This window comes from Lineus longissimus, chromosome 7, assembly GCF_910592395.1.
Source record: "Lineus longissimus chromosome 7, tnLinLong1.2, whole genome shotgun sequence".
NCBI lineage: Eukaryota > Metazoa > Nemertea > Pilidiophora > Heteronemertea > Lineidae > Lineus > Lineus longissimus.
In genome coordinates this window covers 3661429-3687562 of record NC_088314.1, presented here as the reverse complement: position 1 = coordinate 3687562, position 26134 = coordinate 3661429, and the positions used below count along the sequence as shown (strand labels likewise).

General features: G+C 39.9%; 2 protein-coding genes across 2 annotated transcripts; both read left to right on the top strand.

Annotated features, from left to right (window-relative positions):
- Window positions 1–2069: 2069 nt before the first annotated feature.
- On the top strand, window positions 2070–3516 carry LOC135490909 (potassium voltage-gated channel protein Shaker-like). Its single transcript, XM_064776487.1, has one exon. It carries the CDS (start codon window positions 2070–2072, stop codon window positions 3450–3452), a length of 1383 nt encoding a protein of 460 aa, XP_064632557.1. The 3' UTR covers window positions 3453–3516.
- A 10923-nt stretch (window positions 3517–14439) lies between these two features.
- On the top strand, window positions 14440–21858 carry LOC135490907 (uncharacterized). Its single transcript, XM_064776486.1, has 2 exons — window positions 14440–15734; window positions 20511–21858. Exons 1-2 carry the CDS (start codon window positions 14440–14442, stop codon window positions 21856–21858), a joined length of 2643 nt encoding a protein of 880 aa, XP_064632556.1.
- Window positions 21859–26134: the final 4276 nt, after the last annotated feature.

The following is a 26134-nucleotide window of genomic DNA, read 5'->3' as shown; positions in this document are numbered from 1 at the left end:
CCGCTCCAGCATCCAGGCCCAGTAGAAGACCAAAAATAGTTTCATTGAATGTGACAAGTGTGAGCGCAATCGATACTCAATGTATAGGCCTATAGCATGATAGGATTCACTCTCTCTTTAGATTAATCCGTGCCAATATCGACAGTCCCGCGATTATGTTGCAGATCTACTGACGACAGATGCTTTGGGACAGACACAACAGACACATTCATGAGGCCTTTACAATGTCTCTATATGTCACCATGGTGTCATTACAGTGTCATGGAATGATTCTCTTTTCATTGTGTTAATTTTGCAATAACAGGTTTTTCTTAATTTGAGGTTTTGAATGAAAAGCGTGAGATTTCATAATGTTTTCAACAATTATGTACATGTATGCATCAATATATTGTCTCCATCCCTCACGTTTTTAAAATTTATTTTGCTCATTGTAGATACTTAATTACCGATGATATTCAAAGAACTTTCGAACTTCATCTACATTACTTCTCCTAAAACAAACCGCAGTGGTTGAAACATATTCACAGAATGAGGATTTTTTTTGTTACGCACGAAAATACCTTTTTGGATACGAGTCTTTTTGGACAGCCGATGACTGTTACTTAAGGCAGCAGCGATAAACGGCTTGTGGTGTACCGTTCTGTGTTCATGCAACACAATCTGGCCCTCACAACTCTGGCTCAAATTTTACCCTGACTAGTCTAGAGCGGTTAAGATTTGGAAATATCATCATTCGCTGTCTGGCATGAACATGGCATATTGGCCATGTCGGAATTATCTTGACAACTTGGCGATGTTTTGAGTACATTTGCATACATTGTGATTATCGGGGAGATACCGACCGGAAAAGAAGTCTCACGGATGAGTCCCGGGAGAATCTGTAAAGGTCTCTTTGGTATTGGAATATTCATGAAATCCTTGTTCAGTTTTTTTACAAAATCTTAGAATTTTTGCGGAATTTTTTAGGTTCAATAAAGAGTATAACTTCAAGCCAGTTAAGGTTAAACTCATAATTGATTTGACAAAAAATCGCTCAGAAACTTAATCCTTGCTCTGTTACCAACATCTTTCAATTCACCCTGTACAGCTTGCTCTTTCCTATTCAGCGCATAAACCTATTGCAGAGATCCACGAGAGCAAATAATAAAAAGTGACTTTAATCTGAATTCGCCGGGGAAATGAAATCTAATACGTCTATCGAATCGGAAAATGTTTCTCCCACAAGGTTACTTTTTTTGTGTAATTCCTGAACGTTGTCAAACAAAGAGAAACTGATTCAGTGGAAGTCAAAATACCACGCAGAAAACGAAACAGTTCGGCACGAAGCCAATTTTGATAGCATCTTATTACCATACAAGCAGTTCTAAAGTTAATCCATATCTGATCGCAGATTAAAGTAAATTGTTGAATATCGATGTTTTAATCGGTATTGATATACTTTCTTGATGAGGATATAAAAGACACGCCAATTTTTAGACACTTCTCAGACTATTCCGCGTCAGCGCGCAACATCGTCCCTATCCGCTAATGAAAAATCGAATTTAGGACACGGATCGCCCCTCTCGGCAGGCGGGTTCTCTGGTACGTATTCCCAGCTGTATTTCGCCATCTGCCTTACCAGGCGTGTAATTTAACTCACTCTAAAGTGTTACCGCTGTCTATTTATGCTAAAATAGGGATCAGTTCAACATACTGCGTCAATTTACCATTCCCTTTGCCAATATTGGCAATTTGGATACTAAATGTTGCAGTCGGCAACTGGTTGCGTACGTTTTGTTCTATTGCCGTTCAGTGGCGGATACGTAAGCACCGTTGTGGGAGGTGTTGGTGTGAATATTAAGTAATCGGTATGATAACGGTCTCTGGATCTCGGGATATAATCCATGAACAGCCTTACTAATCAATAGCCCCTCGAACAGCAGCGCGTGGTGCTTTGAATAGCATCGGGTGTCGTTCTCAGTATTGTAACACGCGGCAAGCTACGAAGATGGCTTCGGACTATATTCTTAGCAAATGAGGAGTACACGTCTTTCTCCCTAATGGAGCGCTTTTATGGATAAGGCTTAAATATGATGGCCGTACCTGCGGTCATGTCTGGCGCAAGAGGAGGCTCCGGATATCATTCCCCCAACGTCAGGCTGGAGGATAATGACTATGTCGTGTACCAGAACTCGGAACAGCTGCACTCAGGTAGCAACCACGTGCTTCACTCTAAGGTGAGGAAAAAGGGTTTCTTCCCTCCGCGACAGGCTGTATCTTGGGCGGATAGCTCAGGGAGTAGTACAAGCAGCATTGAGCCGGTGCCATCCCACGATTGCAAAGTGGCAGGGTGTGAGCGGATGAGTGTCAACGTCAGTGGTATGTATTATGAAACACGCCAGGCTATCTTCAATCGTCACCCAAACACCTTACTCGGGGACCCCCACAAACGGAAGAAATACTACGACAAAAAACGAAAGGAGTATTTCTTTGATCGTCACCGGCCAACTTTCGATGCGATTTTCAACTACTATCAGTATGGTGGCAAACTTCACCGACCCCCTGCTGTCCCAGATGATGTCTTCCTAATTGAGCTGGAGTTCTTTGAGATTGAAAAAGAAGTGGTGAATGAGTATAAGAAGGATGAAGGCTACACAGAGGAACATATTGTGTTGCCCACAAACGAAGCTATGAAGGTAGTATGGATGCTTTTTGAATACCCAGAGACTTCAAGCGCAGCCTTCATCATAGCCATCTTGTCTGTGATATTCACAGTGATTTCCATCATTCTATTCTGTGTTGAAACGTTGCCAGTTTTCTCTACCTCGCATTGCGTGGAGGGAGAGAGTCCGAACTTCCTCGACCCCTTCTTCATCATTGAAACCATATGCACAGCTTGGTTTACATTGGAAGCAGTCATCCGCTTTATTTCTTGCCCAGGCAAAATTCGATTCTTCAAGGATTTCAAAAACATCGTGGATATAATGGCTGTGGTGCCCTACTACGTTACCTTATTCAACGTGCTTATAAGCTTCAGCTGTGAGCGAGCTAAATCAAGTGCTTCACTTGCCTTCCTTAGGGTCATTCGCCTTGTCAGAATATTCAAATTAACAAAACACTCCGCTGGATTACAGGTTCTTGTCTTGACCTTTAAGGCCAGTGCTGAAGGCCTTGGTCTGTTTCTTGTGGCTTTAATGGTATGCATCCTTGTCTTCTCAAGTGCGATCTACTACTGTGAAGTTGGGACCGCGAACTCGCAAATCGAAAGTATTCCAGATGGCTTCTGGTGGGCTGTGATTACTATGACCACTGTTGGATACGGCGACAAATACCCCGAAGGACCTTGGGGTAAGCTCATTGGGTCCATTTGTGCATTAGCTGGTGTGCTAACGCTGGCCATCCCTGTACCAATCATTACTGAAAACTTCAACAAATTCTATACTCACAAAACAGGACGAGGGCGAGGTAAATAACCTCAACACGTGGTACGTAAGTCCTATTCTTAGTACAAACTCACTTTCAGTCAATCAATAGAACCCCACTCGCCTAGCGGTGAGGATTTCAAATGCTTTCAAACCATATCCGTTTCACCGCAGTCTTTTTCGACTAAATCTATCAGGAATTCAAAGTATTTAGAGACGAACAAAGTTCTTTGCATATGTACTTACGCACCAATGGAATGCTGTTTGTTATCATATAATCAATAGCGATGATAGATATGACTAGACATATTTATCATCATTCAACAGACACAGGTTAATTGCTCAGCCAATCATGTCAATCAATCACAATCATATGGATGTCAATCATTTTTCAATTACATTGTTGACATTAGCAACATTCTCCCTCTGGTAAATGTTTCAGTTTGTATTTTTTGTACGTAACATCATATAGTATTGAAATCTGACAATATTTCTCGTGTGTCTTGACATATTTCAATAGATTTAGCCTTCCATATGGCTGCACCTCAACTCATATCTTGCTGCACTGTCCATTGCCCGACAAATATTGGCTCCAAATAATTCAAAACCAGTTTAAACCTTCGTTGTCATGGTTAACGCATTCGAGTCGCTTACACATGACAAAAGATGCCTTCGGTATAAAAAATATTCAAATAAAAGTGAATTTGATTAACTCTTGTAATAAATGTACTCAGTGATATATACCGCAAAATATCCAAATTATAAATAACACATTTAACAATAATCCAGCTGCATTTAACAAATATGATATTGCAATCCTTCATCATTCTTTCGCAAATATAGTAGTCACAATATTTGTAAACGTGGTCAACCATATTAATTATCAGCGAACTGAATATCGATTTACTAGGGAAATTATTTGCGTTCGTCATTGAGAATTAATATATACTTCATTGCCAATTTTATTGTCACCGACATTAAGTTTGCAGGCCATGGATGTCACTGACCATTATATCTCGCTGGATATCGTCGTCTGCCAATTGTATTCCTTCATTTTTGGTCGTGCATTTACTTTTTCATTACTATAATATGTTAGACATTAACGGTTTTTGATGACACGAATTAGATTTGGATAAAAACCTTGAAGTGGTTGCCTTACGTGATATGAGACAGTATGGCCTTCTTTGAAAGTAGCGCCTTGTCATCTATGATCTTCTCTCAGGTTCGCCAATAGAATTCTTTGTAATCGATACACATGAATGATACTATAAAACAATCGGTATGCTTTGTAATCGATACACACACATTGGGTGATATGAATAAAGACTAGTAAATGCTTTTACTTCAGTTTTGTACAGAAAGGCCTAGTGTAAATGTACATGGAGATTTAGATAAAAGCATTTGCTAGTCTTTATTCATATCACCCAGTATGCTTTTTAATCATAGAGGTTTGTAAAAACATTCTATGATTTGACAGCATTCTCAAAGGTATGCTTCCTGATCGAAACAAAGACATTACATACATTCACACATTACACATAAGGTAGTTCAAAATAAGTAGGTCCATACACATGTATGTAACAACAAGCTTCTCAGAAATGGAGAATTCTTCATCATCGATACACATGGATACATTACACAGGTTTCTAAATAAATACGCATGCTTTGTAATCGCATGCACAGGGTTTTTAAAAAATTGGTATGCTTTGTAATCACTACACACACATTAGGTTTCTAAAAAATGCTTTGTAATTGATACACACTCATTGCAGAGGTGTTAAACATTTCACAGGTGTCTCTAAAAAATTAGTTTGCCTCGCAATTGGTATAAACACATTGCACAGCAACATGTACATACTTCCAAAAAATCATATGCTTTGTAATCAATACACAATATACAGGGGTCACAAAAAGTGAGTATGCTCTGTGATCAATACACATGATTACTCAGATTCTGTCACATACATTACACAGGTTCTTAAAAATTGTAAGATTTGTGATCCATGCACATAACACAGGTTTATAAAGATCAGTAGGCTACTGGAAACATACATCTTAAAATTGAGTATGCTTTTTACTCAATACACATTTTTCTGAAAAAAAAATCAGCATGCTTTGTAATCGATGGCACATTACAAAGGTTTCAGAAAAAAATCAGCATGCTTTGTAATCAATAAGCACATGAGGATGTACAGTATGCTTTGTTATCGGTACACACACATTGCATTGCTACGTGCACCTTCTAAAAAAATCCGTGAGATTCATAACTGATACAGTGGCATTGTTCAGGTTTCTTAAAATATCCATGTGCTCTATGACCGATACACATACATTCCACAAGCTTCTAAAAATGAGTAGGCCTATGCTTTGTTACACATGTGCACATGTTACCAACGAAATCAATGTGCTTTGAAATAGATCTATACGAATAAAATAATCCAAGAATGAGCACGTTTGGTGATTGTACATAACACATGTAACACCGAAAAATCAGCATACCTTGTAATCGTCACTTGACAGTTACACAAAATAATCAGTATGCTTGTAATAGATCTACTAGTGCATAATGCATACTGAACAATACATCGGTCTGTTTTGTAATACATGTACATACTTTGTGGACATACTTTCGGCCAAATACTTTACTGCATGTACAAAAATGTATGTAGTCTCGATGTATAGCATCAATTGCGCATTAAGAGGAAAGTTTGCACCAAGACCTATTGACACTTTACTTGTCAGGATCATGTACGGATCGGGAACATATGATATAACCTCTACATAATTTGCTATGTTAGTTGCACACGCAGTGTGTACACCCGATGCTAGACTTCGCAATTATTTTTTGGAAAAAGGTGACGGGGATGTATACTCATGTAGCCTACACGAACAATGCACCTTCTGTGAAAAATGCATCGCCAAGATTGGGGCACTTTGCATTCTTGAGATTATACCATGTTGTATTACATTCGCCCTCGGGTTTTTGTCATCTTATCTGATACAGCAACGTAAACGGACTACTGGTACGTACCTAAGTACCCAAGGCTGGTATATGAGGTATCTTAGGTAGGCCTAGCTATTGGGAGATCAGTTGTCAACACTCCTTATATTCCCTCATGACGGGAAAGAATACGATTTTGAGCTTGTTTTTTTGTGTCTAGGTAGCGGTTTTTGTGTCTCGTCAATTTTCAAAGAGATATGTTAAACAGTTTGTAGAAGATCGCCAGTAATAACATATTACCCAGAGTTATCATAACATCCCCAGATGTTTGAAGTGATAAAAATAGCGACAAGGGAAGCTGGCCGTTACATTTAGAGAATGGATAATACCTAGGATTATCCTGTACTAAGTTATGCTAATACGACTAACTGAAATATCTTGGGTACTGGGACAACACGGCGTTATCTTAACGAAATATAGTTTTTTACACGAATCAATATAGATTTTTCTTAGAATCTATATAGTTCTTAGGAATCATTTAAAAAAAGGATACATCCACGAAACATCAAGGGAATGAAAACGCTTGCACTCAGCAGTACACAGGTACCAGTACGACTAGCTAGTCATACATTACCGGGTATGTCGGCTTTTTTCAATATTACATAGATAAATGGCTGCTGCTGTCATTCATTTGCACAAAGTAACAATGATTTACTAGGAAATTTCACAGAAATTATCTTCGAAGCGGATGTGACGCTTCAGTGGTCAGATTTTCCGCCTGTGTGTCCATGAATTTGTTCAAAAAGAGTGGTTTTCCCATTTGGAGGTAAACGAAAATAGTCATGAAAAGGTAATCCAATTTAAAAATCAGCCATGTAGGGCCGTCCTCCTTTTTGGCTTTAAACAGATTACAATGGAAATAAATTGAAGCGATGTCTACTATTGGACGATATCTAAAATTAGCATTTCTTTGTAAAACTCTGCAACTGCTTTTAGATGACACCGAAAACAAGGCAAATGCACCGAGCATGCCTTTGTTTACATCGCAACCAAATACAAACAACACAGCACACGTTATCAAATATGTCTGAAGACCTACACGCGTTATTAAAAAGTCAAAGTTTAAGCTTTATGTATCATTTCGACGTGTATTGTCCATAACCTTTGATATCCAATTATGGAGCTGCGAAACTGTCTTAAGATTCGGCGGATATGAGCGGATAACGCACGCTTTCAATACTTGTATGCGAACATACGATATCGTCATATACGCTCACAAGCGAAGCTGTTCGTTTCTCTCTTGAAAAATACCAACCCACGCATTATATGTCTTGAATTTACGCATACAGGATCCCTTACATCTTAATATAGAACATCTTTTCCGCCCTTTATCCCGAATGCAAAGTGCGAATCTGATAATATTGTGAAAGATGGAAATCCGATAGGTATATGGCAAGTAGCTTGCTTGATCACTTTTTTCATGAAACCAGCAAAGAATAAGGCCTCATTTGTTCGCCCGATGGGATACGGGGATCGGTTTCTTTGAGGAAATGACATGACAATAAGCCATGAACTTGAAACCACTCCCACTATGGCGTGCCAAAATGGATGGATGACATTTCTGCTGTTAATTTATATACTAGAGACTTTGCACTAAATAGATTTGTTCACTAAAAAGTGTCTCAATCTGATCTGCGCGGCACAACAGGTCTATGATGTGAGTAGAATTAAGTCTTCCCTATATGTAAATTGGTGTAGCTCAACATTAACTTCATTCATTTAACTTGCAAGGGAAGCCGAAAATCAACATGTTCTGCATTCTGTTAAACCAGTAGCTTTTGCCTATGTTTTGAATGTACTGTCGAAAGGCTCGTCATCAGGCGACTTGACTGGCTGTTCATTTCCGTTGGTTTCTGATGAAGTCCCATCTCTAGATATTCATAGCTATTTTGCAAACCCCAATGGTCAAGGATTCACAAAGCAGTGTCATTAATATACCGTTTCGCAAATAATCTCTTGAAAATCTAGAGGGAATCGTATGGAGTGCCAGCGGATGTCGCAATCAGTTTCAGGGAAATATTCAGAAGCGCATTCTTTTAGAGGCTGGCCCTAAGACTATTTCTTTGTTAGTTGAATGACAAATTCGCGTTCATGCGGGGTATCCATAAGGCCAAGAGCAATTATATCGGAGACTGGTGAGTCTCATTAGGCCTAAGCTAGTTTGTTTGCTCGCTGATTCAGGCCAGCCGACTCTATCTAAAACTGGTCCCAAGGCTGAGCTTGTTGGGTGATTGGCCGCTCTCCAGAGCAATTCGCTTAGACTGGTCCCAAAGCTAGACTTGTTAGTTCGTTGGGTTACTTGTTGGCCTCTGCCAAGATAAGAGCGGCTCTCTCTCCGCGAACTTGGCCTCTATCCAGATTAAAGCGTCTTTGTCTACGAGCTGGTCCCAAACCAAGGCCAGGCTTGTTTATTTGTTGCGCTACATGTTGGCCTCTATCTGCATCGCCGAAACTTTGCGAATAAACTGCTAGCCACATTTAAGGGCTTCCCACATGAGTGACGTCATCGAGGGCAACTTAGTAACAATTATTTCTTTGAACAGAAATATAAACGTTGCCAGTCCATGATAGTTATAGCGGAGGCTTGGCTAGGACTTATGATTACTGAGAAAGTCTTTGAAAACTTTTTTACCGAGAATGCCCACAGTCACTTTCTTGAGAACTTTGTCATTCTAATGTTTCGCATCGACGGGTGATTTTGAATCGGGTTACTAACCAACAACGTGAAAAGGTTTGGCCTGACGAAGTGATGGCACCATATCTCCGTGCCAAGTCATTGTCTAGAATTCGGCGCTTACTTAATAAATCCCAAAGTTCCGCCACAACGTGATCGATGTCTGCAATTCTGCCGCTTGCTTTGCCAACAAATTAGATTAGAGAGGAAAGAGTGCGGCGACATTACTTAACGCTTAGCTATACATACCGAACGGAAATCTTGGAGAAAGTAGCTCTTGTCCAATAATCGCTAAATATTTCATAACGACATTGGGATTCACAGCCGAAAGATGTATCCCATGCAATTTATGTACATTCATTGTGTTTTGGGGAAGTAGAAATGCGTCAAAATATAGTTTTGGAGTAAGCTTCATACTAAGGCTAACACTCAGAGTGTCAACATTCCTTGCAAGAACTGGCGATTTGAGACTGAATATCTATGTCCAAATATTTTGACGAGGCTTAGAAGGGTTGTGGTATATAAGCTGATGATGTCGCCCACAAGCACTTACTGTCACTGGCAGTTCATCGGTCTCCAGTGTGTATTTCCATATGTAAATATGATATATCGGTTGGACTTGATTGGCAGGCGATGTATAAAGAAGTAGGAGTAAGACCGCTAACTCTTTTAGTGTTTCTGTCAACTGTATTGGCACGTCCAAACAAAATTGCAGCCAGCCAGTTTGATCTTAACCTAAGTTTTCTCTTCTGCCCATATATAGATAAAAAAATTGTCCTCTCAGCTGGTGCACCATGTGTAGGATAACAAGTTGCAATATTGAAGACGTACAGGAATATTCATTCAAAAATAGAACCATTCCCAAAGGAACACGTGTTATCTAATGTATTACAGATGCTTGTGAGATCCTGTCGGTTGTGTCCAAAGACTCTGGTGGACATTTGTACATTCCGAATTCTGTGTTATACAATGACCATTCACAACTGAGACGTACATCGTACATGTAACTTTTAGTATCCTCTCTCACCATTATTGTTCATTATCCAACAATAAATGAATCTCTCACGAGACATTTATGGCTGCAGCATACTAACTAAGGTTAAAGTCGTAATGATGACGGCGTGAACGGAATGAGAAATTAGTTGGTAACTTACAGACGTAGTGTTGGTCGACAGTTACACATAGGCCTACTTTGAAAATTTGTAAAGAGAACGAACCTTGGATAGAACTATGGTAGGATATGTGCTTGATCTCAAGACCGATTATTATTGTATATACCAGTAACCCTTTCTACGTGCAGGCGATCGGAGTACTTCAGTGACGTCAAAGAAAAAAGGATTCACAACAAACCAATGCACTCAATCACATAGCCTATTTATCATGGTCAGTTCCTTTGGCCAGTCTGCATAATTTTCTCTAACACATATCAGAGCCTAGTGAAGATGTACAACTACGCATCTGCACACATGACATGCGCAGCATTCCATTTTACAAAATTCGGCCGCCAGCCAAAGATGCAATTTAAGTCGATCGATGGAGGCAGAAAGCTTTGTGCAGCTTTTTCAGAACCAGTAATGGCCTACATCGAATGTGACTTTTCTAGAAAGGCATTCATTGCGGCTTGACAGTTTCTTTCATAGCCATTCAGTGACCCTAACTCTGGCTGTCAGCTCTGATGACCGAGGTTGTTCATTTCGTAAGCAGTGCATTGGATGTAAATCACGTTGAAAATGTGATCTTTTTTCACAATGCACTGAGAAACACTTTTATTGCCTGGAAGATAGACGTGCTGTGGCTGGGACGTAAACAGTAACAATTAAATGAAAATGAAATGAAATTTATTGGCCAAAACACAATCTTTGCATATAAGGCATGACAAAGCGACGACGATAAAAAACGATAATTCTGGTCCAAATGTCAAATGGTGCCCAGGTCAACCAACTTTGTAACTAAAAAAATATAAGGAGTTCAACCACCTTTCGAAGAAACCATCTTTGTCTAGTATATATGAAAGAAGAAAATAACTTCTTATCACAGTGAATTACCCACCCGGTAAAGGATGACTCGTCCTCTATCATCTATCAAACGCCAGCAAAATGGCAGGATAAATACATGACCACCGGTGCATGTAATGGCCTTACAAGTAAATGTGATAACATGTCGCTTGATATCATATTCAATATCATGGCATGTTGAAGAAGTCGTGTGGTTGTTGTGTTGACAAGATGGCTGAAATGACGACCACATTCCGGGCGTTTTCCGCAGCATTGAGTGCATATGAGTTGATGCTAACAATAAACTGTGTCCCTAATCTATGTATTAACAAACGGCAGCTTCAGCGACGATAATGGCTTCAGTCAAACAAAGTGGTTTTACTACATTATAGAGATTACTTTCATCTCCTCTTCCAAGAAATGTTCGTTATTATTTCTAAGTGACATCGGCGAGAAGGGGAGGAGGGTACAGCTGAAGGTCACCTCCACCCACGCTAAAACTTGGCTTGGGACGGACATAATATATGTTTACTGTGTACAACTACGATTCTGTATCGACTTTAGGGCTCTGAATCAAATAACGATACCTTATCACTAGCCACTGCCACTTGTATGCAAATCAAAGTAATGGACTTCCTTTGCCACATGCAAGCTGTGCAAATTGTTGGTCCATCGCGCCCTGGGCAGTGGGTTTCTTAGCGTGTACCGACATGGCATTACTCTATTAGGGTCGGTGCAATGACTGAGGCGAAATATCACTGAGGTATTAGAACGAATTACGTAGTTCTGCTACTGATCATTCGGTGGCACAAAAAAGGAATTCTGTCGACCATTTGAGTCAGCTTTTCACTTGAAGTCGCCCCTGGCAAAAACATGCAGGGAAAAGCATCAATCGCTCAGAGAGATCTCCGTTTGGTCAATTGCTTCTTGCAATTTTGTTTCCTTCAATGATCTTCTTTGTTGCATACTATGATAACAGTCCAGCGGAGGTGATTCTTGTTCTTTGTCCGTCTGGGGGCCATTATTCCCGCGTTCAGCATTGATCATCTAACAGGCGGTTGATTTTCCCCCAGGCCAGGTTTCAGCATAAGCTGATATGGCGGTCCTACATGTATATATCGTATGATAATGGAGTCCAAGAGGTCGAATATATCATACTAGCATTGTACCCGTGGCGCAGGCAGGCTCAAATGGGCTATACCTTGAATCGATTGAATTGCAATGAAAATCTAATGCAATATCACTTGGCTTCTGTGAGTGGTAAGGAGAATTGACAGTGTCCGATTAAAAATCCCTCATTACTGCTCCGCTGAAGTAAATTTCCGAAAATAAACATAACGTTGCATCAGGATAACATATCACCTGCAAACGAGCAAAATTTCGAGACGAAACACTACCCCCAAATGGCACTTTATCGAGCCGCCGTCTGGCAGGTCTCCAGTAGCAAACCCTTGCGTCACTTCTTCAGTCTCGAAGAAGGAAAAAATTCACCCTTTACCAGCATTGTTCACCTTGGTAGAATCGACGTGTGGTGAGATAACGGCCTGGTTGATGATGTTTAGGCAGGGTGCTGTGTATTCCAATCCTCTTAACTTTCGGAGTGAAATTGAGCCGAATTCGATCGAATAATTGGATTGAGAGAAGACCAGGTTTCGTCATCTTGCACGCTTTCCGAATATCAAGTTTATTTGAGTTTCCCCTTTTCTAGATTATTTGCTCTAGATTATGCGCCGCGATCGGGGCCGGGATCCAAAGACAGTGTAGATCTACGACCCGTTCTAGATGGTGTCCAAAAAGTAACTCCGACAAAATTTTTACCAAAACGGACATATAGCACAGAGGAATGAATTGGGCTTTGGGCACAGGTTTACCGTAGACTTATACTCAGTAACCACAAGTTGGGGACACAGTGTGATAGTGAAGGATCGCGAAGTATGTATGGAGTCATGGGCGGACAAGAACTGTTTTGAGATAAATCTGTCTTCATTGGCTTAGGGAGTTGTAATACAGCTCGACCTTGTTGTTAGCTAATAACCCGGTACATGCATAGATCAACACAATTCACTCGATGTCGTGTTGTTCTTGATCGATAAATGCTCATCAGCGATAGCTCTTAACATCCTGTCAAGTCCACGGTCAACATCAACGGTGGTCGCAGGTTTCCGAGAAGGTAGAATTAGCCAAAAACAAAAACTTGCACGTCCTGCGTCGGAGCATGAATTCCACTTTTGGCCTACCTACTTTTCTTCTCGAGACCATAATAACTATACCGATATAGTCTTCATAAATAGATATGTGCGGACTTCGAATACAGTGCACAGCAGCAGCGAAGGTATACAGCATGAATCAACTGAAAAGCGGACCTCTTCAAAACAAGTGCAGCTCAGTCTGCTTTGACAAGCGATGAATGAGAAAGGTGGCAGTGGAATGCGAACATCTCACATTTCATTTCATTTCATTTCAACTTGTTGTGAAGTGTTTACTGGCTTCTCCAAACATTTCATTTTAATGTATGTGGAGTCCATATTTTATGGACACACACAGTGCCCGGTAATATACAAAATGAAGATCAATTCAACTTAGCAATTAGATAGTCTTAGCCTTAATTTCCACTCTAAAACTAGTTCTGAATCATAGCTCAGATGGCTTTGTATAACATTTGAATAAGATGCACACACTTAATGATGAAGTATTGCGGCTAGCGGCAACTGTACAGAGATTTCTACAACGATTTTATGTCATCTCTTCACCTCTCGTCTCATTATTGCTGAATCGGAACTTGGGGGCGTGACGGAAACCTACTTCATACGAGTTGTGTACATATGCCTCTGTTTATTACTCCGTGGAATAGCATCTGCATTGCAGGCGTGTTCGCCATTCTTCTGCGACTTGAAGACACGGACTGGCTGGTATCCCGGATGCTCCAGGGACGGCATCTCATTGTATTCCATTACCAAGTGGCTATATGTCCGTTGTTCCAACTGAAACTTTCCCTAATTTAATTGGCAATTGGCATTGGAAACTTGGCAAGAATCCACTTAATGTGAGCATGATTTCGATACACGAATTCTGTAGTGGGTTGAAGTGCGCCGCTGTACCATACATTCGGCATAACCAAGCCTACAGAATCAATACACCCTCAAACTAACAGCGCGTGCGGTGCCTTACTTGCATTTATTGGGTGTTGGCATTATTCTACCGCACGGCAAGTAACAAAGTTGACTTTGGACGATGCTAAAACAAATACGGAATATTTCCTTTTTATTCATAATGGGAACGAAATCCGGATAAGGCCTAGTGATGATGGCCGTACCTGCGGTAATGTCTGGCGCAAGAAGTGGCGTTGGACATCATTCAAATAATACAAAAATGGAGGATAATGACTATGTAGCTTACCAGAATTCAGATCAGCTTCGAACAAGTAGCAACCATGTTCTTCACTCCAAAGTGAAAAACCGTGGAGCAGCAGCCAAGAACTCAAAACCGTCTGTCACGTGGGCGGGGAATTCTGAAGAACATGATCCAAGCCACGATTGCAAAGTGGTTGGCTGTGAACGTGTAAGTGTTAACGTGAGTGGTATGTACTACGAATGTCGCGTTGGGATTTTTAATCGCCATCCCACCACGTTGCTCGGGGATCCGAACAAACGGAAGAAATATTACGATAAAAAAAGAAAGGAGTACTTCTTTGATCGCCATAGGCCTACCTTCGAAGCGATCTTTCACTATTACCAGTATGGCGGCAAACTTCACCGGCCGCCTGCAATCTCCGATGATGTCTTCCTGACCGAGGTCGAATTCTATGAAATAGAAAAAGAAGTTGTGAAAGAGTACATGGTAAATGAAGGCTACACAGACGAACATATCATCTTACCCACAAATGAAGCTATGAAGACAGTATGGATGCTTTTTGAGTATCCAGAAACGTCAAGCGCAGCCTTCATGATAGCAATCTTGTCTGTGATATTCACAGTTATCTCCATTATCTTATTCTGCGTGGAAACGTTACCAATGTTCTCTGAATCACATTGTGTCGAAGGAGAAGGTCCCAATTTCCTCGACCCCTTCTTCATCATCGAAACCATATGCACGGCATGGTTTACACTAGAAGCGGTCATTCGATTCATTGTGTGCCCAAGCAAAATCGGATTCTTCAAGGATTTCAAAAATTGGGTGGATATAATGGCGGTTGTGCCGTACTACGTTACCCTCTTCAACGTGCTTCTCAGCTTTAGCTGTCAAGGAGCCAAGTCAAGCGCCTCTCTATCCTTCCTTAGGGTCATTCGTCTTGTCAGAATATTCAAATTAACGAAACATTCCGCTGGATTACAGGTTCTGGCCCTTACGTTCAGGGCCAGTGCGGAAGGCTTGGGTCTCTTCCTCGTGGCGCTGATGGTGTGTGTCCTCCTCTTCTCCAGCATAATCTACTACTGCGAAATGGGGACGGGCGAGGAACAAATCTCGAGTATTCCGGATGGTTTCTGGTGGGCCGTGATTACCATGACCACGGTCGGATATGGTGACAAATACCCTGCAGGACCCTTGGGGAAGCTTATCGGGTCGCTATGCGCCCTGGCTGGCGTACTTACGCTGGCAATCCCTGTACCTATCATTACTGAAAACTTCAACAAATTCTACACCCATAAAACTGGAAGAGGGCGAGGGCAATAACGCACGTAGGTACTTCTTAGTTGTATAGCGTACCTTTTCTGCTCTCTACTTTATGCAAAGTCTTGATTCTCGCGCAGTTCCTCACAATAACTGCATCTTTATCCGAACCATAACCGTTTACTTCAAAATACATTCAGGATTTATCTATAAAACAAGTTTTATGGATTCGACCATTCCTTACCTCCGTCTATGGAAACTAATTGCATGGTGTTTAATAATAGCAACATGTAAGGAAGTGCACCGTCGTCGCATGAACTGTGCGTGTTTAAGCATTGACATAAACATGCGATGGTCTAATTTGCTCAGTAATATATACAAGAACATTTGATCATTCGCATCATTTTAAAGAACACATACATTCAATTATATCATCGACAACATTCTTCTGCCGAAACTTTTAAGTATTTTTATAATTCTCCTTCTGATGTTGTTAATGTATTAGAATTTCAAGAATGCAAATATGCAAAGTGGCCAATATTATCTTCTAACACCCTGTACATGTACATAAAGTTGAACACAAAATAGCAAATCGATGTCTGCTGGACAGTAGGCTGCGCCCTTGCTCAAAGAATGTATTCTGTGCCAAGTTCATATTCCTCCAATCAAAACAACGCCAATGAGTACTTTATCTTTCATTGTACGTCGCTTAAGGAAAGAAATTACCGGCAGTATTAATATTTACTATGCAAATATTTAAATGTGTGCAAGAATTGAAAATGCAAAGCATCGAATACACTACGATGAAATATAGAAATGTTTGAAATAAATACTATAATGAATTTCAGTGAAACTTTAAAGTACATACAGTGGAACCCCGGTTACACGACCACTCACGGGACCGAGGTTGAATGGTCGCATTACCGGGGCGGTCGCGTTAGCGAGGTTGAAAATCTGGGGACAAAATGCATGATTAAGTTTTCTTGCCAAAACTATTGAACTTTCATAACTTCAAAATTCTGAAAAATTTTCAAAGCCAAAAGATTTTTGGGGCTGTTAATTTTTTTTTTCATTTTGAGCAGAAACAAACAAGTGAAAAAAATCTTTGAACTCATAATTTTTTTCATCCTTCGTAGTTGAATTTTTCATAAGTTCAAAATTCTGAAAAATTTTCAAAGTCAATTTTTTTTGGGACTGATGATGTTTCTTCATTTTGAGGAGAAAAAAACAAGTGAAAAAATCATTTGGAATTTGTTTTAATCTGTAGCATGACAAATTTGCCGCAATCAATATCTTAACATTGGGGACCGGCGATTCTTGGTCGTCATATCGGGGTGGTCGCCAACCGGGGTTCCACTGTATATACTGTCTCATATTATTTTCATTATAGTACTGCACACGAATAAAGGTATTTGATATTAAGGGTAAACTGTTTAGAATTTTAACTTGTAGATATATACTTATGACAATAACTTTTTCAATACCTTGAATAAGTCAGGGATGCTTTTTGTTTCACGTCATAATGTTGACTTCGGTAATGGATATGTTGGCCTCTTCGCCTATCTTGCCATAGATTTTGTCCTATGGCATGAAAGTAAATATTTCCTAAAGTTTCTTTCATTTTGAGCTTTTCAGCCTTAAATCTAAAGTTGTCAGATTGACTGACTTTTCCGACGTCTTCCGGAGATTGCCTTTCAAATCCGGCATCGTTCCCACTTCCTCCTCTTACCAAGGAAAACTGGTCTTGCGCCCAGTTGTGACAGTCAGTGTGTTTTCCTGTGGTTGAGGTAATACAGCAGTTGGCATCCGTGCGCAAGACTATGTTTACTTAACGATAGAACTAACCCATATATGTCACCACTGTGAAGTCGTCTGCCAAATCGATATTTTTATTTGGTGATTCCATTGCGCTATTGAAATTAGAGCGTTGTTCACTCAGCGCTGCAATTTGAAATACGGATTCGTTCAAAATTCAATAGAACATAACCAGTAGCGAATGTTTGCATTCGTCCAGCAGCTTTTGAGGAAAGCGCGACACAGAACTGTAGGTCGGTTGGTTAGTTTAATTGAAAACTGCCGAAACCATCATCAATAAAAGTGTCTTAAGGCTAGAAACATACATATAACGCACAGCGTCTTAACCATTGTCCGTCGTCTGAACACTACCCCTAGTTCTTTCTCAAAGTTTATGCGACTCATTGTGTCTCCTTCATGTTTCCTCATAAGCATATTTATGCTAGGAAGCCCTACACTGCATCAACTAGTTTTTGACAGTGAAAAATCACCCGGCCATGATCTGGTGACTCGGAAATGAGATGGAAATAACATGAGGGTGAATGAAGCAGTTGCATTCAAGATAGTCAGCGCACAATATGGTCGTGGGTGGTTGAACCAGTTTATAGTCTTTAATGCCCAAGTCATGATAAATCCATTACAAAGTATAGAGATCGCAGGGATGGCGGGTGACTGGTGTTGTTTTGAGCGAAGGAGGAATTCGAGTTGATACTATAACTTTTTTACGATGCTTAGCACATATGTGACCGTTGAATACCATAAAAAAGCAAACTCTAACTCAAAAGAAAATGTACCAGATACAATCCTCTGCAAAATAAAAGCTGCGGTGGTTGCTGGTTAATCTAATCAACTGCTTGACTCCTCACCATAGAGTTGCCCAAGTATTGGTAAAGGGTGTGGGGTATTGATAAGACAGACTGTCCTGCCTGGTTAGGTCAAGTCCTGAGGAAAATGCATCCAAATGGGCAATGCGTAACATTTTACAGGCAGCTGTTCTTTCTCATGTAAGCTATTATGGCTAAAGAGACTAGACTAATAATCAAACCAAAAAAGCCTGAAAGCGCTCAAAAAGCCACTTTCAAAAATGACGTCACACATCTACATGTTTGACCGTCAATCACTCACAAGGGAATTTTCAGCCCACTGTTTTGATTGACATTCGAATCACCTGGCGTCATCGGATATGCACACTCTCATCAACTAAGCGTTTGAAGTCAGTCGTCGACAGAGAAATATACTATTAAAATAGCTTGCTTAATGTTAGATTCCAGGAACTGTCACTACTTTTAAAACATATTTAGAAACAGCTTCTATGGTTGCTTGAATTATTTTGTCACTACAAACATGCGTGACGCATATACCGGTGTCCCTGATGGATTTTTAAAATGGTTTCTCTGCGATTCATGCTGAGTTTTCAAAATCACTTTCATCCAACTTTTGAATCCATCAGATATTGAAGGTTGAGCACGGAATACTTGGAGTCACTTTGGTGACTGCTAATTGAAAGATCAACAACAGTGTCAGCTTGAAACAAACGTATGATAATTTAAACCTTTCACTCGCACATGAACCTGACGTCAAAATTAGAAAATTGTGCAATGCTAAAAATATTTAGATTTTTAGAAATACTCAATAATAGCAAGTTTCATCACGACATATTTCAAAAAATTGTCAGACAGTAACTCCTGGCCTGACGATAAAATTGGCCGTTTTTTGACAGACAACAAAGCGAACATGGTGAGGTAGTATCATCAGATTCCAGTTTGTACGTTCAAAGGTCAAATGTCAATGTGGATCATCAACAGCATCAAAGGCTCTTGGTTGATCATCTACACTTATTAGGTAATATGTTCCTCCTACGAGAAACTTTACATTCGTGAGGGCTCCGGGGAAGCAAGGTTCGAGAACGTCCAAGCAAGTGATCTCACAGCTGTTAGTGTTTTTAATCAATTCAAGACATACAATGTAACCTTGTCGTTTTGGTGCTATTAACTTGTTTTATTACACTGGTCAAAAAGGGCTGGTCTCAATCACTATCTCAGCAGCTCATCAACGTTCTGCCGCTGGTTTTTCTGATAACCAATTTATAATGTGATATATATTGCGCTCTACGACATCCGATCTAATATATTCTTCAGAGTGATATTGGTTTCTTCTCCCCAGCATTTTGCGATAAAAAAGTCCTTGCAATTAACGACAGTAATTAGACATCTCTGATCGCATTATTCTTGTTCCCATCATGAATTGGTTCCGATTGCGTTGTTGACTTCAATAAGTTCAACATGCAGCCATCCACACTCATAAGATATCTCTTTGTTACTCGTTCTCGTGGCCAATTCCGGAGGTTGATGCTCTGGCACCTTCGTTGTCCAACGTCAGTTACTGTACGCGGTCGTCTAACCCATTTAAACACAGCATACCAGATACTCCTTAACGTCACTGCATTTCATCACCAGTTTCCGTCATGAATAATTTCCATTAAAATTTGGGAACTAGCACTAAGCAGAGAGTGGATCACTACGTAAGCCGCAGCTGCGCTTGCACTGCTCTATGGACGATTTACGGGTCTCAACAAGCTCCAGCTTTAATAAACACTTGCCAAGATTTACCCCATCCTGGGACGACATCCCTTATCAGTCCTCATCAGTGGAGTTTACGTCATTGCTTCGACTGTTACAATCCACAAATTGGCAATTTGGGATTGGGACGTGGCAACTGGCCACTTACGGATGATCTTATTTTGCAGCACAACTGGTGCACAGGATTCAAGTACAGCGAACACGAGTGTCTTAGTATGAATATTAAGCATTAGGCACATGGTATAACAGCCTACCAAATCAATATCCCCTCAAACAGCAGCGCGTGGTGCTTTGAATAGCATTGGGTGTTGTTCAGTATTGTAACACGCGGCAAGCAACGAAGATGGCTTCGGACTATGCTCTAAACGGTTGAGGAGGAGTGTTTGTATTCATAATGGAGTGCAACTATGGATAAGGCTTAAATATGATGGCCGTACCTGCGGTCATGTCTGGCGCCAGGGGTGGCTCCGGATATCATCCAAGCAGTCATGGCGGTAACGCCAGACTGGAGGATAACGATTACGTCGCTTACCAGAATTCAGATCAGTTGCGTGCAAGTAGCAACCATGTTCTTCACTCCAAAGTGAAAAACAAGGGAAAGTATTCGAAACCGTCTGTAACCTGGGCGGGAAGTTCTGGAAGTGACCAACTGATTGACCCCAACCACGACTGCAAGGTGGCTGGGTGCGAGCGTATGAGCGTGAATGTAAGTGGAATGTACTATGAGACACGTGTAGGGGTATTCAATCGCCACCCCCTCACGTTGCTCGGGGATCCCAACAAACGGAAGAAATACTACGATAAAAAACGAAAGGAGTATTTCTTTGATCGGCATCGGCCAACTTTCGAGGCGATTTTTAACTATTATCAGTATGGTGGCAAACTTCACCGACCACCAACTGTATCTGATGATGTCTTCCTGAGCGAGGTGGAGTTCTTTCAAATAGAAAAGGAGGTTGTGAAAGAATATATGGAAAATGAAGGATATACGGAGGAGCATATCGTTTTGCCAAGAAACGAAGCTATGAAAACAATATGGATGCTTTTTGAATACCCAGAAACTTCAAGCGCAGCCTTCATCATAGCAATCTTGTCTGTGATATTCACAGTTATCTCTATCATTCTATTCTGCGTGGAAACTTTGCCTGCTTTCTCCGAGTCTCATTGCGTCGAAGGAGAGGGTCCCAACTTCCTCGATCCCTTCTTTATCATCGAAACCATATGCACAGCCTGGTTTACTCTAGAAGCGGTTATCCGGTTTGTTGTTTGCCCAAGCAAGTTTGGATTTTTCAAGGATTTTAAAAATTGGGTGGATATCATGGCGGTGGTGCCCTACTATGTTACACTGTTTAACGTTCTCCTCAGCTTTAGCTGTGAGCGAGCAAAATCAAGCGCATCGCTAGCCTTCCTTAGGGTCATTCGTCTTGTCAGAATATTCAAATTAACAAAACATTCCGCTGGATTACAAGTTCTCGTCCTAACTTTCAAGGCCAGTGCAGAGGGCCTGGGCCTCTTTCTTGTGGCTTTGATGGTGTGTGTTCTGCTCTTCTCCAGCGCAATCTACTACTGCGAGATGGGGACTCAGGACGACCAAATTTCAAGTATTCCGGACGGGTTCTGGTGGGCCGTGATTACAATGACCACGGTCGGATACGGTGACAAATACCCCGAAACACTCTGGGGTAAATTAATTGGGTCGGTTTGTGCATTAGCTGGGGTGCTTACGCTAGCCATCCCTGTTCCCATAATCACCGAAAATTTCAACAAATTCTATACCCATAAAACAGGACGAGGACGGGGACAATGATGCACGTACGTACTTCTTATTTCTTAGTACAATGTGTCTTTCCAAACTTCTATACGAATAGTTGATAATCGCACAGTTGCCTAAAGGTAACCGTGTCTTTTTTTCCGAACCATAGACGTTTACTTATCGTGTACATGCAACATATACATTCAGGATTTAAACTACTCGGAATTTTCGAATGCTCGTTTTAACTTCTTATACCTTGGAACACGTTTAAACTTAAGTCAAAGTGAATTTTGGCTTCTATTATTGAGTGTACATGTGATATACATCCTGTGTACATTGACCATGCAAACGAACTTGTAATTTGCTCAGATATATGCATTTTAATCAATCACATCATTTTATCAATAGCATTAACATTAATAACATTGTCTTCTTATGGTTATGGTTTAAGTTAGTATTTTTGTCTCCCAAGTTTTTAACCTTCTCGTCTTTTTTTCATGGTAATAAATTCTACTCGTGTGCAATAGAATTTGATAGCAGATCAGTACTGACAGCCGTGCATTGCTCAACAAGCTTTATACTGCGCTTAAATTGCAAACAAGGTTTAATGGTCCCTGTGGTAGAAATATATTATTATTAATTGGGACAATGATACTGAGTGATTCTATACAAAATGTTTTGCTTATAGATACACGACTTATCAAGGTTTGAACTTTTTCTGATTTAAAATTTACAGACGGTGTAATGGGGGGTATTATCAACCATATGGTGAAGATTAAAATATTCAAAGAGCTAAAAACTCATAATTAACATTATAACATATCACATATCAAATTTTAAACTCGAGTATAACTTTCATTAACGGATATAGATAAATACTTCTTAATTAAAACTGTAGATTAATCAATGTAACACTATCAATATCGTCAACTGGTATTGGATTTTTCTTTGAGATACTTTTGAAAGAAATTCAACATTTAGTAGTAAATATTTTGGCGATCTTGTTGCCACGTTTCAATCTTCTAACATGAATATTTCAAAAGTTTTCACGGTTAGCCCATAGTCAGCTGAGCTTGTTTTTAAAATGTCTTCTCCATGATCTTCCGATTCAGGCGCATTTTCCATTTCCTATCTAGTCCTGCGCACGACAGCCTCAGCATGATACGGTTAATGAAGGTACTATGACCTTCAGCGAAAGATACAGCTGCTATTCTGTGCCCGTGTCCTGCGCAGGAGTATGTTTACTTGTTATTAGCATTATAAGCGACCCGTTATATGTCACCACTTCCTCTTTGTCTGCATGACGTCGTCAGCCAAATTCATCCTTTCACTTTATCATGACTTTCCATTTGCAATGCATTTCCATTTATTAGAATTGGACGAATCGATCATTTATCAATGGATTTCTCCTTAATTTCTAAACTGCCAAGTGGCTTTGATGCCTTCAATCAGTGAAGATTATGGGATTATCTCACTTCATCCAAATATATTACCAGCAGCATATATGAATAAATAAAGTTAATGAATTTTTGATGGCCGTTAGAAAAACGTAAAGTTGAAAGTAAAAAGTTGCGAGGATAATACCTCCAGTCTCAAACCCTTGTATTCATAAGTTTCCTGCATGTTCTTGAAGATGTGGTCATCACAATACTACATTAAGACCTGTAACATAGTTGGTCATGGTGTTCCATTTCCAATTCTATCAGTTGTCTCAATTATTTAAGAAAAACTACTGAACCTGGTCAGATATGCAATAGGACAGGGCATACTTTTGATTCCATAGTCAGACGACGCCTAAAAGGATTTTCTTGATAAGATTTCGTGGTTGCTTTAGATAATCAACAATTGATTTCCCATGAATTCCTCGAAATTGGTTGATTGTATTCTGACTTTCCGATGTTGCTGAGAAGATGTCTGCGATATAATTGAACTCGTTTAGAAAATTGCTTTTTTATGAACTGATTTGATTTTTTTGCAAGATACTAGAACGATCCACTCATCAGTAACTTGTTCTCCAACGAGCATGAATGGTAAAGTAATTGTATCTAAGCTACATAATATCATCATTTGTTCAGCCGAAAGTACATAAACGATTTCTGTGTTGCCTATTTTGCCTGTTCCTCAACATGCATAACAAGCTATCCTTGATGAAACGAATGACGTAATTGTGGTTACTGTTGGTTGATGTGTATCATCAGTTCACTACAGAAAGGGATTTTAAAGTATTTTTTTCAAAATTGTTCGAAGAAACTACAAGTATGTTGGTCTTTCAACATACAGTACTCATAAAACACCGCGTATACGAAGTGATATACTGACAGAAGATTCAGTAGTTTTGACAAATAAAAAATGAATAAAAATATGATTCTTGGTTAACTTAACAAGTATGGAAATACATTAGAACAGCCATGTTCAATTCATACTGGCCCTTTAGTCAGCCATGTGAACCTTAAGGTATTCGCATTAGACATGAGAATGCTATATGTAGCTGTGAAATAATGCTACTTACTCAATTTTCATAACAGGTCAACCGACCACCTTTTTATGCACTATCGTGCTTAGTTTTTGTAGTATATGGTGCGTCGATCTTTAGCGAGACGTTTCATTTAACTTTATCTGATGTTAATCGATATTTACTCATCACAGGAGCTAAACATCAGCACATATCATATAGAATGGAAATGTATCACCAATTAATGTTTTGTGAGAGGTTAATGGGGTGTTGGCCCATATGCTGTGCGTAGGCACCATATGCTGCATGGTCAACGAGGCCGAGTCAGCCAGACCACACAATGTAGAAACGATTACCCTTCATTAATAATGGAGTTATGAGATCATTCGGTTCACATGATATTGCTTTAAACTACTGGACGTGTCAGATGCTATGACGAGACTAATGTTTGCATCGCGTATAAATATTGCACTAATCTTTAAAGATCTAGAAAAATAATTTTGATTCAATAAAAATTAATTTTTCATCCCACTTCTGTCTGACAGTATGGTGTGCTATGTGTGGCGTGCGATGTACATTGTGCTGTGCACCGTCTGCTATTCCACATTAAATCTCTAGGATTTTTTTAAAACATTTTTTTCCCCATTTGTCACACCGTGACTATTTTAACATCATGAATAATGGCACTTATGGGAAAACAAGTTTAACAGTTTTTGTCAATCTCGTGTAAATTTTTTTCGTTAATGACAAAATGACTGGCAGTGGCTTTATCTTTGTTTAGAAACTCACTTTTGTTCTAAGAGATAGCCCCTCACACTAAGCTGAAAGTTTGTGTACCAGCCTTCTACTTCTACCAGCTTGGATTAGCGAAGAATCCCATACCCTCGCTTCCTTATGATCTATTAGTTCGTAAAGGAGAGTTGCATGGTAGCCTAACCAATCCATGGGCGCTACCCGCCTGTGAAGGTCACTGTTAGTAATTGCCTGCTCCATCAGTAAATGAGCATCCAACATCATTTATCTAACATAATGATGCTTGTGATGGGAGGGAGGATTGACCAAATACTTATATGACCGCTATTTGAAACGATCTAATGGTCTTCTCTCGTTGTCTCTTATATGCTTTTGGTGCTGTGTCAAAAATACGTTTTTCGAAAAGCCTTCAATTCACTGAAATCAATAACTTCTGTTCTTTTAGCACTGTTGCTTCGTTTTAAAAAACTCAGTTCATGGACTTATATCAACACTGTCTTACGTCATCCTTGTCCAAGTCGACAACATACAGCAGAGTGGTGGCAATGCCTTAGTGTTGATGGCGGTGTGCATTATGTCAGAGTGATCAAATCCTTTAATTGACCCCGTGTATGATCAAATTTATGATTTGCAACCTCATTGTTCTTTCTTCCTTCAACATGTGCTACCGAACAGCTTTCAACTAATAAAACTGAATTGCCATTATCTTTTGCCGAAGCCATTCAGCGTCGGTAATTTACTAATGACAACAGATGGGAGTGAAAGAGATGTTTCAGTTCGGAGAAATGGAGATAATGTTAATTTCAACAGAGTTTTCTTTTAAAAATGCATCAAAACGTATTCTTTGCAGAAGCCATACTGTCATTTTATGAAACCACGTCGTGGTAACCTTATTCCAGTGATGTAGAATAGATGACAGCAACAGGTGGAGCAAAGTTGTATCATGTCGATCACGTATGAACTAATACTTGATATTCAAATGCTGATTCGGGTAGATTGGTACTGTAGCGACACCAGCTTGCAATCAATCAGGAATACTAGATATGCCCTTCAATGAGATTAATATTGGGCTGAATATGAATATATCAGTTGGCAATCGTTGAATCGACCTGCAACACAACTAGG